General features: G+C 31.7%; 1 protein-coding gene and 3 pseudogenes across 2 annotated transcripts; 3 read left to right on the top strand and 1 right to left on the bottom strand.

Moving 5' to 3' along the window:
- The first annotated feature begins 4,278 nt into the window (after positions 1 to 4,278).
- LOC110661982 (BTB/POZ domain and ankyrin repeat-containing protein NPR1-like) lies at positions 4,279 to 6,636 on the top strand. Of its 2 annotated transcripts, XM_058139898.1 has the most exons (3): positions 4,279 to 5,182; positions 5,399 to 5,593; positions 5,799 to 6,636. In XM_058139898.1, the coding sequence occupies exons 1-3, from the start codon at positions 4,910 to 4,912 to the stop codon at positions 6,519 to 6,521; spliced, it is 1,191 nt and encodes a 396-aa protein (XP_057995881.1). In that variant the 5' UTR covers positions 4,279 to 4,909; the 3' UTR covers positions 6,522 to 6,636. The 2 variants fall into 2 exon arrangements, with proteins under 2 accessions (XP_057995881.1, XP_057995880.1); XM_058139897.1 differs by having other exon boundaries at positions 4,283 to 5,593.
- Positions 6,637 to 7,617: 981 nt separating this feature from the next.
- Positions 7,618 to 9,113, top strand: LOC110662027 (pentatricopeptide repeat-containing protein At3g14330-like; annotated as a pseudogene).
- Positions 9,114 to 9,145: 32 nt separating this feature from the next.
- Positions 9,146 to 11,174, bottom strand: LOC110662026 (BTB/POZ domain and ankyrin repeat-containing protein NPR1-like; annotated as a pseudogene).
- A 3,248-nt stretch (positions 11,175 to 14,422) lies between these two features.
- On the top strand, positions 14,423 to 17,094 carry LOC110661981 (BTB/POZ domain and ankyrin repeat-containing protein NPR1-like; annotated as a pseudogene).
- Positions 17,095 to 18,188: the final 1,094 nt, after the last annotated feature.

Here is an 18,188-nt window from a genome sequence, read left to right as displayed (position 1 = left end):
GTCAAACATTATCTAAGTTGTAAGGTTTTCCTTCTCTCTTTCTAGCATATGGACTCAAAGCTAAATTTCCTCCATCTCACAATGGAAATAAGTTTGAAAATGCCTCTCAACTTTTTTGAGAAATTCAAATGAACTCTTTTCTAATTTTTGGGTCAAATTAATCCCTATTTCTATAAGTTTAAATTAATTCTATCATAATAAAATCCTTATATATTATAATAAAATATTATTTTTCTATATTTTAATATTAAAAATTATTTATTATTTTAATTAAATTATAATTAAAGAAAAAAGAAATTCACATAATATTTGGAATGATGAATTCCACAAAATTTTATAGAATTCATTTCCAAATATAAAAGTTTGTGTTTAGAAAAAAAAATTCAATTCTATCATTTGAATTATGTAGAATTGAATATAACTATTCCAAATTCCATCAAAGTAGGTGAATTTCTAAATAAATTCTACAAAATTTGGTACAAAAATTATTATGACAAAACTACTCATACTTAGACCCATATTTTCACCCCCAATCTTCATATCACTGTTGCCTGCCCAGACTACCCATTTTTTCAAAATAGGTCAGAAAGAACAATATAACACTGGTAGGCAACTGATGATATGACACAAATTTTTAAAATCTTTATCCCACAACTAAAATTATAAATAACATGTATGAACAAAATTCTTATAGTATCAAATAAAGGCAGCAAGTTAAAAAAATATAAAAGATTATTAAGGTAAGTAACATAAATATAATTATGAATTTATTATTTAGTTTATAAGATTAACATGTCAAGATAATTTAGAAAATAAATGTAAATGAATTTTTAGTTCTACATTTATTCAAAAATAAAATTTTATGAAATTCAATGCAACGATATGATTTAAGTTTCAGTATACTTACATGAAAATTTATTTGCAAATGAATTCTATCCTTTTGAATTCAAGTGGGTGTTAATAACATGAATTACAAATCCATAAACTAAGAACATGAATAACAAACCCAACAACTAGATCAACATGAGAATGCCTTTTTTGCCCCTCGTCCTTCTTCTTCTTCTCTAGAACATTAACTAAATCTCCGTCGACGCCATAGTTTAGAGTTGGGAGAGACAAAGAAATGGGTCAACAAGGAAGTTCGATTTCTCTCTAGCTCTGTGCTGTCAAACCCATCAAATACTGGAGCATTGACTCAAATAGGTTCAACTCCAGTACTGATTGAAATATCGCGAGTCAAATAGGAGATGAAAACAAGTTGTTTGATAAAATTCCTGACAGAGACTCTATTTCTTGAAATTCTATAATGTCGGGTTATTTCCGCAATGGGAAGCCTGAGGAGATTCTGTTTCTTGTGGCGCTCTTGGTTATGTCAAATGGGCTTTTCAGTTACATTGGCTTTGTGAACAAAATTATTTTGGAAATGATACATCAATTGATTTAGTTAAATGGGCTTGCGGTGATATATGCAGAGCTAGTATTTTTGAGGTTGATTATCCCAAATCAAAACTCAAATCCAAATTTGTTTTGCTTTAATGGAATGATATACGGTTATTAATAAAATCTAGATATGCAGGCATTTTATTAATACTTGCTCTTGTTTTACTAGTCATTTTATATAATTTTTTAATGAAAATTATTTTTCTAAGAAAATATTTTTTACCGTTATTTAACCACAATGAACTAATATATATCTATATATTTAAAAAACTTATCAAATTTTAAAAAATGACCGACTGTTTTAAGATGTAAAAATCATTTTTCTTTAGGCTATTAGTAAAAAAAAGTCAAATTTTTGCGTGTTTATTAAATTTATCTAATCCTTTAAAATTTAATAAAAATTACTAAAAATTCAAATTTTGTAAAAGTTTTAACCACTTTTACATCACTTGACCTTCTTATTCATTTGAAAAATGACTATAACTTTTATAAAATTTAAATTTCTAATCATTTTTATCAAGTTTTAAAGAATTAGATAAATTTATCAAATACGCAAAGGTTTGACTTCTTTTATCAATAGCCATTTTTCTTTTAATTAAGAAAATATTTTTCATTGATAATTTTTATGCGTGTCTAAATACTAAAAAGTATAAAAATTAATTTTCAGAAAAATATTTTTCACAAAATGAATAGAGCTAAATAATTGTTTATATGTTTTTTTTGTTGTAGTTAGTGTGTTCTTAATGTTTTATTTTTTTATTTTTTGTTTTGATTAAAATAATAAATTAATTTCTAATATATAAAAATATAAAAATTAATATTTTATTAATAAAAAAAATTATTTTAATTTCATTTTTTTTTAAAAAAAAATAAGGCTTTAAAGTGGAAAGTGTGGGATTTATTTGGCCTAATGAACTTATTTTAACCTCTTAAAGGAGTCCTAAGGGGAAATTTGAACTTTATCCACCTCACGGTTTGCCTCGCCGGTCTAGAATTATGGAAGCCGTGGATTCGATTTCAAGCTGAATATCCAATCGAGTAACTAAATTAATTTTTTTTAATTAAATTAAACTTTTTCTTAAAAAAAAAAAAATAAATCAAACTATATTAAAAAACTGAATCATAATTCAACTTATTATAAACTAAAGTGAATTAAACTAAAAATTAAAATATTTTTTTTATTCAATTTAATTTTTTATTAAAAATATTTTTATTTTATATATATAATATTTATATAAAAAATATAAATATATAAATTTTTATCAAGTTTATTATTTTAGTTAAAAACAACTAAATTTTATAAATTAAACGTTTAAAAACTTTACATTAAATTAAACCTTTAAATAAACTAAACCAATAAATTTAATTCATATTTTCAATTAAAATTAAAATTTGCTCAAACTAGCCACTAATACTCATTTTAGGATAGGGATGACAACGTATAAGATACCTGCGAAAATCACCATATTCAATCTAAATTCAATTAATACTTTTAAAATTAAACTCATTCTAAATTTGACTAAAATTTATTTTCAATTATCTAAATTCGTCTTAAACTTTATTATTATTATCCTAAAAATAATTAAATTAAATTAATTTTTATATTTTAATTAATAATTTACATAAAAAATTATTTTTATTAATAATTTATATTTTAAAAATTTAATAATTTTATAAAATATTTTAATTTTATTTTATAAAAAATAAAATATATAAAAATTTTTAAACATTATTATAATAATCATATATTTTATATTTAATTAAATATTTATATAAATAATTTAAATAATATATATCTAACATAAAAAAATCAAATCTGACACAAATACATTATAAATATTAAATTTTAAATTCAAAACGTCTCAAAGTCTAATTATATACTATCATTCACATGGTACTTTTTATTGTAATAAAATACTATAATTTATTTGGGTGGAAATTGATGAACACGTGGCTAATTATTATAGGGCATTAAAAAGGCATTTCCCAAGGAAAAAGAAATTCTTTGCAGCGATCTCTGAACAACGGCGGTCTAATTGTCCCAAAGCATCAGTGCCCTTTATTTTTTAAATTTTCTAGTAATGCTCTTGTGGAATTCTGTTTGGAACGAAGAGGAATTTAACCTTTTTCATCTGCCTTTCGGTGAGTGTATAGTGTGCCTCCTCTCCTTTGAGACTTCTTGAAAAAGAAATAAAGAAAGAAAAGCTGTAGTATGGGGGCAAGTTTGTAACGGGCAAGAACAAGAGATAGGTGGCTCTGGGAATTTTCTCCAAGTTATGGCAAAAAGCTTTGATGTCCTTTATCTGCATGCATCTTCTCTACAATGTCCCTTAAATTTTAAGTTATAGTTTCAATATGCTAGAAATCAGTTTACGTTTGGGCCTTTACCCTTTATTTTCTCCCTGTAGAGTTAGTGTTTCCTTAATGCATTGAAAAGCTTTTTCCATATTCTGCTTATCTATATATCCTGCTCCAATAATAGACCAATCTATTTGGAGTTGCAGTCTTCTGTTTTTTCACTATATCTTGAAGCATCGCTTCAGCCTTTTCAATTAATCCCTTCTGACAATAATAAATAAGGAGGATATGCGGAACTCTGAAATCATAATACTAGCAAGTTGATTCTCACTCTCGTAGCAATTTCTCAACTTCTTCAAGCTCCCCAAGCTTGACTAGAGAACCCAGCATGGTTATATAATCTCTGTTGACTTGCTTCTTACACTTGGCTTTTGGAGGACCCCATAACCTCATCATGTCATCTTTATTGCCAAGACTTGCATAAAGTGAAATCAAATGATTGCATCCTAGCGCATGAAATGAAGCCGTAGCTGTAGCAGAAAATAAAGGTTTGGGCCTTGTGTGAGGTTCTACGCATGAAATGCAGCTGTAGTTGTGTCTTCTAAGGACAAAATGCAGGGTATTGGAGATTTCTTCGCTTTGTCTTTTTCAATTATTTCCTATGCGCATTTCTTTCAAGCACTGGACTTCAGACAAGAGAAGGATTGTTCTGGCCTTAAAATAAAAGTTTTAGACTTATCTGGACCCAAACTTACTTGCCTCAAAGTTAAGGGGCCAATTGGACCTTTTTCCGAATAAGTATTCTCGGGGTGTGTTTAATTTCTTTATTTTTTGCTTTACAGCTCCACAAAACCTTCAGGTCAATAAAGAAGTGTGAAGGAAACCTCCGGAAAATTTCAGCAGATCTTCTTTCAAGGCAAAAAATTGAGGTTTCCAGGTAACACCGTCGGAACTTGCACATGAATTCATCTTTAGTCTTTACCCACTTAGACTCTTGTTGTCCCTGTCCTCTCTGTTTGTCTTCCTTGGAAACACTAAAACGGAAGGCTCTCTCGTAGTTGTGGTGGTGCTTCTTGTTTCAGTTTTACTTCTGCTGTGGGTATATCTTGGAGAGATCTGGTTTCATCATTTAAGTTTTCTAGTGTTTTTTCTTTCCGGGTTTTCTAGATCAATGGATGATGTTTTTTATTTTCCTCATGATCCATCACAACCTGTGAACTTTTCTTCATCTTCTAGCTTTACTTCATCTTCTTATGAACTTAATGACTCAATTAGTCAAAGCATGTCCATTTCATCTTCTTACGCATCAAATCGTTTGACCAGCCAAAACATACCCTCCTTCTCAGGCTCTGAAGCCGGGCGTAGTCAGAACACATCCACTGCATTTTCTTATGCATCAGATCGTTTGATCAGCCAAAACATATCCTGCCCCTCAGTCTCTGAGGTGAGTCCTAGTCTTGAGTTGATTAGTTTACCTCGGCTTAGCTCCAATTTGGAGCAGCCCTTGATCAATTATAATGCTGCTGAAATTGTTGTTGACGGAATCCCTGTTAGCATTAATGGTGGTTTTCTAGCTGAAAATAACAGTTTTTTCCGTGAAATTTTTAAGAAATATGGGAGACCAAGTTATCTATTGAGTGATCTGTTACCTTTTGGAAAGGTTGGATATGAAGCATTCCAGTTTTTCTTGAGTTACTTGTATACTGGAGAACTCCATCCTCCACCGTTGGAGGTATCAACTTGTGTTGATGAAGAATGTGCTCATGAAGCCTGCAGACCTGCAATTGATTTGACAGTGGATTTGATGTATGCCTCATCCATATTCAATTTACCAGAGCTAGTTGTAGATTTCCAGGTCAGTCCCTTCAAATTCTGCACTGATAAAAGACTTTAATGGTGTATTTGCAATGCATGCTGGTTAATTTATTTGCTTCTGGTTTGGTGCTAGTTTTCGAACTGAAATTATAACTGCTGTTCAATATTTCTGTTGTGCTTACGAGACTTTGACTAGATTCCATATTATATATATTGTTGTAATTTGATATTCTATATGTTTGCAGGGACGCCTTGTTAACTTTGTTGATAAGGCTTATGTGGAGGATGTAATCCCAATACTTTTGGCTGCCTTCCATTGTCAATCAGATGATCTTGTAAATCAATGTGTAGGTAGAATAGCAAGGTCAGATCTTGATAGCATCTCAATAGAGAAGGAGCTTCCCTATGAGCTTTCAAAGACAATTGAACATAGTCGTGAAAAGCCTATGTCTGATGATGAACAGGTGTCTGAGGCTGTGGAACCCGTGCATAAAAAGGCTATTAGGAAAATACAACAGGCATTAGACTGGGATGATATTGAACTAGTATATCTTCTCTTGCATGAATCTAATGTAACACTGGATGATGCCAATTCTCTTCATTATGCTGTTGCATACTGTGACAGCAAGTTTGTATGGGAGTTGCTTCACCTTGGTTATGCTGATGTCAACCATAGAAATTCACAAGGCTACACACCTCTTCACATTGCAGCAATGCGAAGAGAACCATTAATTATTGTGTCTCTCCTATTAAAAGGGGCTAGTGCTTCAGACTTAACATTTGATGGGCGAAGTGCTCTTAGCATCTGTCGAAGATTGACTAGCATAAAAAATTATAATGCTGAAACAGAGCAGGGTCAGGTAACAAATAAAGACCGACTATGCATTGATATTTTAGAGAGAGAAATGCCGAGAAACCCCATCACTTCCCAAGATGCTGCAGATGATACTTTTGATTTGAATCTCTAGCCTGTTTGCTAAAGATGACGTATGTCTATCTTTGTTAGCAAAGTGTACTACTACTCGGGTTGTAAACCAAGCTGTTCTATTTGATTTGTTTATAAGACCAAGTTATGTTGTTTGATTTTCATTATCCAATTAAATTTTATTTATTAGGAATCAAGATACAAAATATGTGAAATTTATATATTTAATAGGTAAGTTTCACCTTACATTTAGTATCTCAAATTTATAGTGAATCAAGTTTAAATAAAAAAAAAATTCTATCGAAAAATAAACTCCTAACATGTCAAACTATCCTAGTAGTAGGTCATTTACCCTAATAATATGATTCACCAAATGAACCAAATAATATTTAGTATCAATAGGATTCATCTCGAGATTCTCTCTTAAGATTTATTTGACATTATTATTAAAACTGTTATTGAAAAAATTACTTTTTTAAATATATTAATTAGTGAGTATTAAAAAAATAATTTAAAATTAAATTTGATAAGTTTTAATTGTTAGAACGTAGAAAAAAAATCTTTTTCAAATTACTTTTATAGTAATATTTAGAATGATACTTTTTTTCCTTAACAACAGTTGTAGTCTCAAATCCTTAATGCTAAACAAATACTCAATAGAATAGTTAGGAATAGTTTTGGGGTTCACACAGCAAAATTTTCTTTAGAAAACGTTTACCATTTTTCATAAAAATGATAGACACGCAAATAAATTAGTTTTGGTGGCATAAAAGCCCGAATAAATAAATAAATAAATAATTTTTTTATAATTTATAAAATTTTTAAATAATTAAATAATATTTATTTAAAGATTATAAAAAAAAATTGTCATCAATATTTTTTGGTTATTATTGCATTTGAGCTTTCCTGCTAGCCCAAACGACATTGCACTTACCCAGTATTAAACGGTTTGATAATATATTTTAAATTAATAGAATTTAAGTATTTAAGAAATATTAAATTTAAAATATTTAAAATATTAATTATTAATAAAAAATACAAAACTAAACCGATTTATTTTATTTAATAACATTAAAATTATTTCTAAAATTAAAAATTTTAAATTTTAATATTAAAAAAAATTATAAATTGAGAATTAATTTAGACTTTTCACCTATTTGTTCTCGCTCTTGTGACTATTTGGTACGAATAGCTCGAGTCCAGCTACTAACGGTGCCCCGTGCACGTTCTGATAATGATTCCCGCCATTTCCATTTTAAGCAGCACAGCTCGCCCAATCGAAGCAACGGTCATCTCAGGCCCCAGATCGTCCAAACCACAAAAGCCTCTCCTCAATCAAACCCTCAAATCCCTCTCCAAATCAGGCAAACTCGACGAGGCAATTCGTCTGATCGAATCTTCATCGTCAAAGTTCACGGATCCTGAGACGTATGCCTTCCTTCTACATGCTTGTATCTCCCATAAATCATTAGACTATGGACAAAGAATCTATCTGCAAGTCCTCTCTGAATGCCAAGAAGGTCACAACCTTATTCAAAATCCCACTTTAAAGAGCAAGCTCATTACCCTTTTCTCCATCTGTGGCCGTCTCGAAGTGGCACGCCATATTTTTGAAGATGGCCTTGAGAATCATGGGGCGCCCGAGTCGGTTTGGGTGGCAATGGCAATTGGGTATTCCAAAAATTAGCGTTTTAGAGAGGCTTTGCTTGTTTACATTGACATGTTGTGGCATAATATGCAACCGGGTAATTTCTCTTTTTCTGTGGCTTTGAAGGCGCGTGTCAATTGGAAAGATTCGAGGCTTGGTAGAGGGGTTCATGGTCAGGTGATAAAGTCTAGTGAAGAGCCTGATCCGGTGGTGAATAACGCTCTCTTAAGCTTGTATGCTCAATGTGGGTGTTCTGGTGAAGTGTTGAAGATGTTTGATGAAATGCCTCAAAGGAATGTTGTTTCCTGGAATTCTTTGATCGGAGGTTTTGCTAAGCAAGATCAATTGTTTGAGGCACTGGATGTGTTTAGAAAAATGCAGAGTGAGGGAACGGGATTTAATTGGGTTACCATTACAACAATTTTGCCAATTTGCGCACGATTGACAACTCTTCGTAGTGGAAAAGAGTTGCATGCACAAATAGTTAAAACAGCAAAAAGACCAGATGTCCTAGTGTTAAATGCACTTATTGACATGTAAGTTAAATGTGGAATGTTTGATTATGGCAGGAGACTGTTTAATGGAATGAGTAGCAAGGACTTGGCAACTTGGAATGCTTTGTTGACTGGATACGCAATCAATGGGCGCATGAGATAAGCAAGGGAATTGTTTGATGAAATGGTTTCATCTGGCTTGAGACCAGATGAGGTTACCTTCATTGCATTGTTATCAGGTTACAGCCATGCTGGGCTTACAGAAGATGGGATGAAATTGTTTGATAAAATGGGAGTAGATTTTGGGGTCTCACCATGTTTACAGCATTATGCTTGTTTGGTAGATATCCTGGGTAGTGCTGGAAGAATTGAGGAGGCAATGGATGTCTATCACCAATCAGTTTACATCCAACAAGTAAACAAAACACTTCCCAAGTCTACTTGCTCCATACCAAACAAGTTAGGAATGAAAAGTAGAATCCATTGCAAATAACAAAGAGAGACGTATATCATCTTTAAAAAGGGTTACAGATTCAAATCAAAAGTATCATCTACAGCATCTTGGGAAGTGAAAGCATCTCCAGCCAAGAGGTTTCTCCTCATCGCACCCTCTAAAATATCAATGCATAGTCGGTCTTTATTTGTTTCCTGACTCAGATCTATTTTAGCATGATAATCTTTTGTCCTAGTCAATCTTTGGCAGATGTTAAGAGCACTTCGCCCATCCAATGTTAAGTCTGAAACACAAGCCCCTTTTCCCAGGAGAGACACAATAATTGATGGTTCTCTTCGGATTGCTGCAATGTGAAGAGTTGTGTAACCTTGTGAATTTCTAAGGTTGACATCAATAAGGCCAAGGTCAAGCACCTCGGACACAACCTTGCAGTCACTGTATGCAAGAACATGATGAAGAGAATTGGCATTGACTGATGTTACATCAGATTCAATGAGGAAAAGTCGTACCAGATCAACATCATCCAAGTCTAATGCCTTACGTATTCTCCTAACAGCATCAGAGATCTGTTTATCGTCATGCATAGGCTCTTTAGGACTAAGTTCAGTTCTCTCTGGAAGAACATTAGGAGGTGCCTTCTCCATTGCCATGTTATCTGACCTTCATATTCTATCTACACACTTATATTCAAGTTCAACTGATAGACATTGGACGGCAGCCAGAAATATTGGGCTTACATCCTGCACATAAGCCATATTAACAAAGTTAGCAAGGCGTCTCTGCAAACATATAGGATATCAAATTACAACAACTTAATATGGAATCTAGTCAAAGGCAGCTCAACACATGAATATAATCAAGGACCCTAAACCAAATCATTGTTGTTCTCAGATTCATCTAATGAAGCCTCCATGAGGAAAGAACATACCATAATGAATTAACAAAATTAGGACTCAGAGGGTAGAAAATTTCAGTCCTTAAAAGTCTTGTTGCTGCAACAGGAATAAATTAATTAATTAACCATCATGCATTGCGAACACACCATTAAATTCTTATACCAGTATAGAATTAAACATTACAAGCAAGGAACTGACCTGGAAAAATACAACCAACTCTGGTACATTGAATATGGATGAGGCATACATCAAATCCACTGCAAAATCAATTGCAGGTCCACAAGCATCATGAGCACATTGATTATCAACACAAGTTGATACCTCCAACAGAGGTGGATAGAGTTTTCCAATATACAAGTAGCTCAAGAAGACCAGGAAGGCTTCATATCCAACCTTTCCAAAAGGTAACAAATCACTCAATAGATAATTTGGTTTCCGATCCTTTTCCAAACACCCCTTTTCTTGCTTAAAAAATTCATTGAAAAAACTGTTCCTTTCGTCTAGAAAACCCCGATTAGTGCCAACAGGGATTCCCTCAACAAGAATTTCAGCATCATGATAATCCAAACTGTTATCGATCAGGACCTGCTCCAAATTGGACATAAACTGAGGTAAACTAATCTCCTCAAGACTAAGACTCACCTCACAGACCGAGGGGGAGGATATGTTTCGGCTTACCGCAGTGGATATGGATCGACTAGGCCATGCCTTAGAGTCTGAGGAGGTGGATATGCTTTGACTAATTGAGTAACCAAATTCAAAGGAAGATGAAGTAAACCTAGAAGATGATGAAGTAAAATTCACTGGTGCTGATGGCTCATAAGCAAAATAAAAATAAGCCATTCATCTAGAAAACCCAGAAAGAAAAAACACCGGAAAACTTTAAATGATGAAATCAGATATTTCCAAGATATACCCACAGCAGAAATAAAACCGTAACAAGAAAGTAGAAGTATCTTTTGTTTTAGTGATTCCAAGGATGAGAGAAAGGGAAGACAGGGACAGCAAGAGTCTTAAGTGAGTAAAGATGAATTCATGTGCACTTTCTAACTGTGTTGCCCGAAATTTCAATTTTTCGCTTTCAAAGATGATCTGCAGAAAATTTCCGGATGTTTTCTTCGCATATCATTATTGACCTGAATGTTTTGTGGAGCTCCAAAGCGAAAAATAAAGGAATTGAGACGCACTCTTGAGAATACCATTCCTTTCCTAACGTCAATTTCCAATAGAAAAAATATAGTTTTACGCGAAGAAAACTACCTAAGGCTGAGGAAAAATGAAATATGACATTTTGTTTTTAAGAAAATTAATTTGCTTATAGAAAATATTTTTCATAAAAATTATTAAATTTTAATTTTTTCTCATAAAAATTACTGTAACTGAAAGTTAAAAAATTTCATATTAATTTATTGATTTATTAATTAATTTATAAATAAAAAATTTCATATTAATTTATTGATTTATTAATTAATTTATAAATAAAATAACCTTATTTTGTTAGAATTTATTTAAAAAAAATTAAGATGCATAAAACGTATCTAACTATCTCATTGTTATTAAATTCCTTCCCTTTCTCTATTTCTTATCCACCAATAACTATGGTTAGATAATTTTATTTGTAAAATAATTGATGAATCAATAGGTTAATTTAAAAATTTTTAATTTTCGTTCACGATAATTTTTATGAAATTAAATTAAAGTCTGATTAATTTTATAAAATATATTTAAATTTAATAATTTTTATAAAAATATTCATAAAAGTAAATAGTCATATTTGATAACTACCTTTTTGTTTTAACTAGAAAGAGTGGGGCTTTGCCTTCCTCTATAAACTCCATCTTTCTTCATCCGTTTTTTTTCCCCCTCTTATTCTTCCTTTAGATCTTCTTTTTGGATAGATATTGGGGTGTTTTTCACCAATGATACCCCCAAATTGTGTTCTTTTGTTGTTTTCTATTTCTTTTTAATTTTGTTTATGTTTAAAATATATATAAATTTATCTCTTCAAATTAGTGCTCATTAAAAAAGAATGAGTTTTTCTCCTCGATATTAAAATCCTACTCTCTCATTATTAAGAGAGTTTCTTTCTCCCATTAATAGGATTTTTTTTTTATATATATAATATTTGATGGAGCTTTCTTTCCATGGCATAAGCACTATTATTAAATTCATATTAATTCGTTTGGTTGATTTGATTAATCGATAACTTGGGCACTAAACATTGAACTAAACAAAGAATTGATATGTTAAAATGATTGAAAGAGAGGTTTGAGGTATTAGGTAGAGACATGGTATCATCGGAGATCGATCCATTGAATTCATTAGATGAAAGATCGAGTTGAACTAAATTATCCAATTTTGACTAAATTTCTTTTGAAATTTCGCTGAAGAATTTATTTTATGCTAAAATTAGCCTCTATAACTGCTTGTAATTATTTTGCACTAAAATTTGTTTCCTTTGATTTGTATGATTAATAATGATGATTTGAATGATTTGGATGAATGTGCATCTAAATATTATTTTTATTTCTTGATTTGTATAATTTGGATGAGGGAGGGACGGGGAGAGAGATAAGGAGGTAGAGAGAGAGAAACCAATGGGGGATAGAAGGAAACATGGTGAGAGATGAGGAGAGAGAGAGAAAAACATCCAAGAAGTATAGAAACATAGAAGTAAAGAAAGAAATAGGGAGAGAAAAAGAAACAATGAGAGAAAGGGAGAGAAATGTTTGGGGGGAGGGGGGAGGAGAGAGACAAAGAGAGAGAGAGATAGTAATAGGTGAGAGAAGGAGAGAAACAAGAAGGTGGAGAAAGAAACATTGAAAGAGAGAGAGGGTAATTTAAGAACTATAATATCTTTTCTCTCATCAAATTATTACAAAAAGCTTTCATTAATAAAACATTTTATTTGATTATTAACCGAAATAATTGCAAAAACTAAGTAATCTAATTTCTAAGATAAAAAAAAACCAAAATATTAATACAATAAAACTTAAAGAGGTAAATAATAATTTATCTTAAAAATGTGATTGGTAGAAAGTTAAAAAATTAGCGTTTGATATGAAGTTAATAAGGGGTAATTTTTACTCTTATAATTTTTAACTCTTTATTAATATTATTTAAAAACTTAAACAAACTAAATTAACTTTAAACTTCATTAATAATTATGTCTTTTTAAAGAGTTAAATGTACGAAGTTAATAATTACTTTTCTTAAAAGTTAAAACTTAAAAGAGTAACATTTAATCTTTAATTTTTTACTCTTATACTATGTTAACAAATATTAATCTAGACCCCAAGGTTAACATTTAACACTCCTTCAAGAAGGCATAAATATTAATAAAGTTAAAAATTAACTTAGTTTTTTTTAATTATTCAAATAATATTAATGAGTGATTAAAAGTTACAAGAACAATAATTATCTCTTATTAATCTCACACCAAACACTCTCTGAGTTATGAGTTTTCCCTCTCTCCTTATAGTATATGGACTCAAAGCTAAATTTCCTCCATCTCACAGTGGAAATAAGTTCGAATATGCCCCTCAATTTTTTAGAGAAATACAAAGGAACTCTTTTCTAATTTTTGGGTCAAATTAATCCCTATTTCTGTAAGTTTAAATTAATTCTATCATAATAAAATCCTTATAAATTATAATAAAATATTATTTTTCTATTTTAAATATTAAAAATTGCTTATTATTTTAATTAAAATATAATTAAAAAAAATTTACATAGTATCTTGGAAAATAAATCTTTAATTCTGCATTTATTCCAAACCTGATTTTATGAAGTTTAACTCAAATATATGATTTAAATTTGAGCATACCACACATGAAAATTTATCTGCAAATGATTCTATCATTTTGAATTCAAGCGGGGTGTTCAAGAACATGAATTACAAATCCATAAACTAAGAATATGAATAACAAACCCAGCAACTAATAACAAACCCAACAACTAGATCAACGCAAGAATGCTTTCTTCTTCTTCTTCTCTACAGCATTTACTAATTCTCCGTCGACGCCATGGTTTAGAGTTGGGAGAGACAAAGAAATGGGTCAACAAGGAAGTTTGATTCCTCTCTAGTTCTGTGCTGTTAAAGCCATCAAATACTGGATTATTGACTCAAACAGATTCAACTCCAGTGCTGATTGAAATATCGTGAGTCAAATAGGAGATGCAAACAAGTTGTTTGATAAAATTCCTGACAAAGACTCTTGTTTCTTGAAATTCTATAATGTCGGGTTATTTCCGAAATGGGAAGCCTGAGGAGATTTTGTTTCTTGTGGCGCATTTCTTTCAAGCACTGGACTTCAGACAAGAGAAGGATTATTCTGGCCTTAAAATAAAAGATTTAGACTTATTTGGACCCAAACTTACTTGCTCAAAGTTAAGGGGCCAATTGGACCTTTTTCCGAATAAGTATTCTCGGGGTGTGTTTAATTTCTTTATTTTTTGCTTTACAGCCCCACAAAACCTTCAGGTCAATAAAGAAGTGTGAAGGAAACCTCCGGAAAATTTCTGCGGATCTTCTTTGAAAGCAAAAAATTGAAGTTTCCAGGAAACACCGGAACTTGCACATGAATTCATCTGTAGTCTTTACCCACTTAGACTCTTGCTGTCCCTGTCCTCTCACTTTGTCTTCCTTGGAAACACTAAAACGGAAGGCTCTCTTATAGTTGTGGTGCTGCTTCCGAATAAGTATTCTCGGGGTGTGTTTAATTTCTTTATTTTTTGCTTTACAGCTCCACAAAACCTTCAGGTCAATAAAGAAGTGTGAAGGAAACCTCCGGAAAATTTCTGCGGATCTTCTTTGAAAGCAAAAAATTGAAGTGTCCAGGAAACACCGGAACTTGCACATGAATTCATCTTTAGTCTTTACCCACTTAGACTCTTGCTGTCCCTGTCCTCTCACTTTGTCTTCCTTAGAAACACTAAAACGGAAGGCTCTCTTATAGTTGTGGTGGTGCTTCTTGTTTCAGTTTTACTTCTGTTGTAGGTATATCTTGGAGACATCTGGTTTCATCATTTAAGTTTTCTGGTGTTTTTTCTTTTCGGGTTTTCTAGATCAATGGATGATGTTTTTTATTTTCCTTATAATCCATCACAACCTGTGAACCTTTCTTCATCTTCTAGCTTTATTTCATCTTCTTATGAATTTGATGACTCAATTAGTCAAAGCATGTCCATTTCATCTTCTTATGGATTTAATAAATCAATTAGTCAAAGCATGTCCATTTCATCTTCTCATGCATCAAATCGTTTGACCACCTTCTCAGGCTTTGAAGCCAGGTCTAGTCAGAACTCATCCACTGCATTTTCTTATGCATCAAATCGTTTGATCAGCCCAAACATATCCTCTCTCTCAGTCTCTGAAGCCAGGCCTAGTCAGAACCCATCGCCTGCATTTCCTTATGCATCAAATCGTTTGACCAGCCAAAACATATCCACCTTCTCAGGCTCTGAAGCCAGGCGTAATCAGAACACATCCACTGCATTTTCTTATCAATCAGATCATTTGATCAGCCGAAACATATCCTCCCCCTCAGTATCTGAGGTGAGTCCTGGTCTTAAGTTGATTAGTTTACCTCGGCTTAGCTCCAATTTGGAGCAGCCCTTGATCGATTGTAATGCTGCTGAAATTATTGTTGAGGGAATCCCTGTTAGCATTAATCGGGGTTTTCTAGCTGAAAAGAGTAGTTTTTTCCATGAAATTTTTGAGCAAGAAAAGGGTTATTTGGAAAATGATGGGAAACCAAAGTATTTATTGAGTGATCTGTTACCTTTTGGAAAGGTTGGATATGAAGCATTCCGGTTTTTCTTGAGCTACTTGTATAATGGAGAAATGCATCCTCCTCCGTTGGAGGTATCAACTTGTGTTGATAATGAATGTGCTCATAATGCCTGTGGACCTGCAATTGATTTTACAGTGGATTTGATGTATGCCTCATTCATATTCAATTTACCTGAGCTGGTTGTACATTTCCAGGTCAGTTCCTTGCTTATAATGTTTAATTCTGTACTGATATAAGAATTGTGAATGGTGTATTTGCAATGCATGATGGTTAATTTTTTGATTCTGGTTTGGTGCTAGTTTACGAAATGAATTTATAACTGCTGTTCAATATTTCTGTTGTGCTTGTGAGACTTTGACTAGATTCCATATTATATATACTGTTGTAATTTGATATTCCATATGTTTGCAGAGACGCCTTGTTAACTTTGTTGATAAGGCTGATGTGGAAGATGTAATCCCAATACTTTTGACTGCCTTCCATTGTCAGTCAGATGAACTTGTAAATCAATGTGTGGATAGAATAGCAAGGTCAGATCTTGATAACATCTCAATAAAGACGGAGCTTCCCTATGAGCTTTCAAAAAGAATTGAACTTAGTCGTAAAGAGCCCATCTCTGATGATGAACAGGTGTCTTAGGCTGTGGAACCCTTGCATGAAAAGGCTATTAGGAAAATACACGAGGCATTGGACTCGGGCGATATTGACCTGGTAAAACTTCTCTTGCGGGAATCTAATGTAACACTGGATGATGCCAATTCTCTTCATTATGCTGTTGCATACTGTGACAGCAAGGTTGTGTACAAGTTGCTTGACCTTGGTCTTGCTGATGTCAACCGTAGAAATTCACAAGGTTACACACCTCTTCACATTGCAGCAATGCAAAGAGAACCAACAATCATTGTGTTTCTCCTGTTAAAAGGGGCTTGTGCTTTAGACTTAACGTTTGATGGGCGAAGTGCTCTTAGCATCTGTCGAAGATTGACTAGCACAAAAACTTATAATGCTAAAACAGAGCAAGGTCAGGTAACAAAAGACCGACAAAGCATTGATATTTTAAAGGGAGCAATGCGGAGAAACCCCATGGCTGAAGATGCTTCCATCACTTTCCGAGATGCCGTAGATGATACTGATTTGAATCTCTAGCCTCTTTGCTAAAGATGATATATGTCTCTCTTTGTCAGCAACGCGTACAACCACTCGGGTAGTAAATCAAGCTGTTCTATTTGATTTGTTTACAAGGCCAAGTTATCTTGATTGATTTGTGTTATCAAATTAAATTTAAAAATAAATAATACATAATATAATAATAAATTCAAATTTTAATCACACACACACACACATATATATATATATATATATATATGTATATATATATATATATATTCCTTCTCATCCTTACAAACTTGTCTGTTTGAAAAGAATTCGTCCTTCATATGACTCAACATTTAATCTCTAATTACTTGAAAATATTCAGCAATAATTCAGAAGTTGCTAGTTTTCTCCATAGTAGCTAATTGAATATGCAGATTACAAAGTCAGAGCAATACGAATTCTTCCTTTTCTCAATGCGAGTCAAGGAACACCCTATTATGGTTAGGCTGAGCAAACCTTGATGTTAGGCTGAGCAAACCTTGATGCTTTTTTAAGAAAATTATTGCCTAAACTCAGTCTATTATGATTCAAGACATAAATAAATAGAATTTATATATTTAGTACTTATTTAACATTGAGTTTGGAGGACCCTAACTACTTTTCTCAATAAAAGCACCATTTAGATACTATTTAAAAAAAATAATTTGAAAAAAGTTATTTTGTTATTTTAGTATTTTTATGATTAAAACTTATTAAATTTAATTTTAAATTATACTTTAATATTCTTTAACTAATATATTTAAAAAAGTGATTTTCTTAACAGTAGTTTCAATAACAATGCCAAACAGACGCTTAATAGGTGAATCCTATCTTATATTGAGTGTCTCTAATCTATAGTGGATCAGATTTAAGAAAAAAAAATCCTTTATTTTTCCTTGTCAAAAAACAAACTCCTAATCTGTCAAACTAATTTTTTATTAGGCCATTTATCCTAATAATATGGTTCACCAATTGAACCAAATAACTATTAGTGTCAATAGGATCTATATCAAGATTATCTCTTAAAGACTGCTTGGCATTATTATCAAAACTGCTATTAAGAAATTTGTTTTTTCAAATATACTAGTTTTTACTTTAACATACATTGCACATTGATTTACTTGTTATATAAACTCATGATTTAAAATTTTTTTTATATAATATAATATTATCATGTTACTTTCAATAGTCAATTAAATTTAATTATTCATTAGTATGATTGTATTTTACTTCTAATTAAAGTTTATTCAAAAAGTTATAAAAAAAATAAAATTAATAAGTTATATTAT

The sequence above is a fragment of the Hevea brasiliensis genome, chromosome 17 (assembly GCF_030052815.1).
Source record: "Hevea brasiliensis isolate MT/VB/25A 57/8 chromosome 17, ASM3005281v1, whole genome shotgun sequence".
NCBI classification, from domain to species: Eukaryota; Viridiplantae; Streptophyta; class Magnoliopsida; order Malpighiales; family Euphorbiaceae; genus Hevea; species Hevea brasiliensis.
This window is presented reverse-complemented; position numbering and strand designations above follow the sequence as displayed.

What these genes read in the sequence shown, in the direction of transcription:
- LOC110661982 (XM_058139897.1), top strand. Translation starts at nt 4,910, where the DNA reads ATGGATGATGTTTTTTATTTTCCTCATGATCCATCACAACCTGTGAAC. An exon ending in AGCTAGTTGTAGATTTCCAG is followed by an intron (nt 5,594 to 5,798) that starts GTCAGTCCCTTC and finishes ATATGTTTGCAG; the next exon opens with GGACGCCTTGTTAACTTTGT.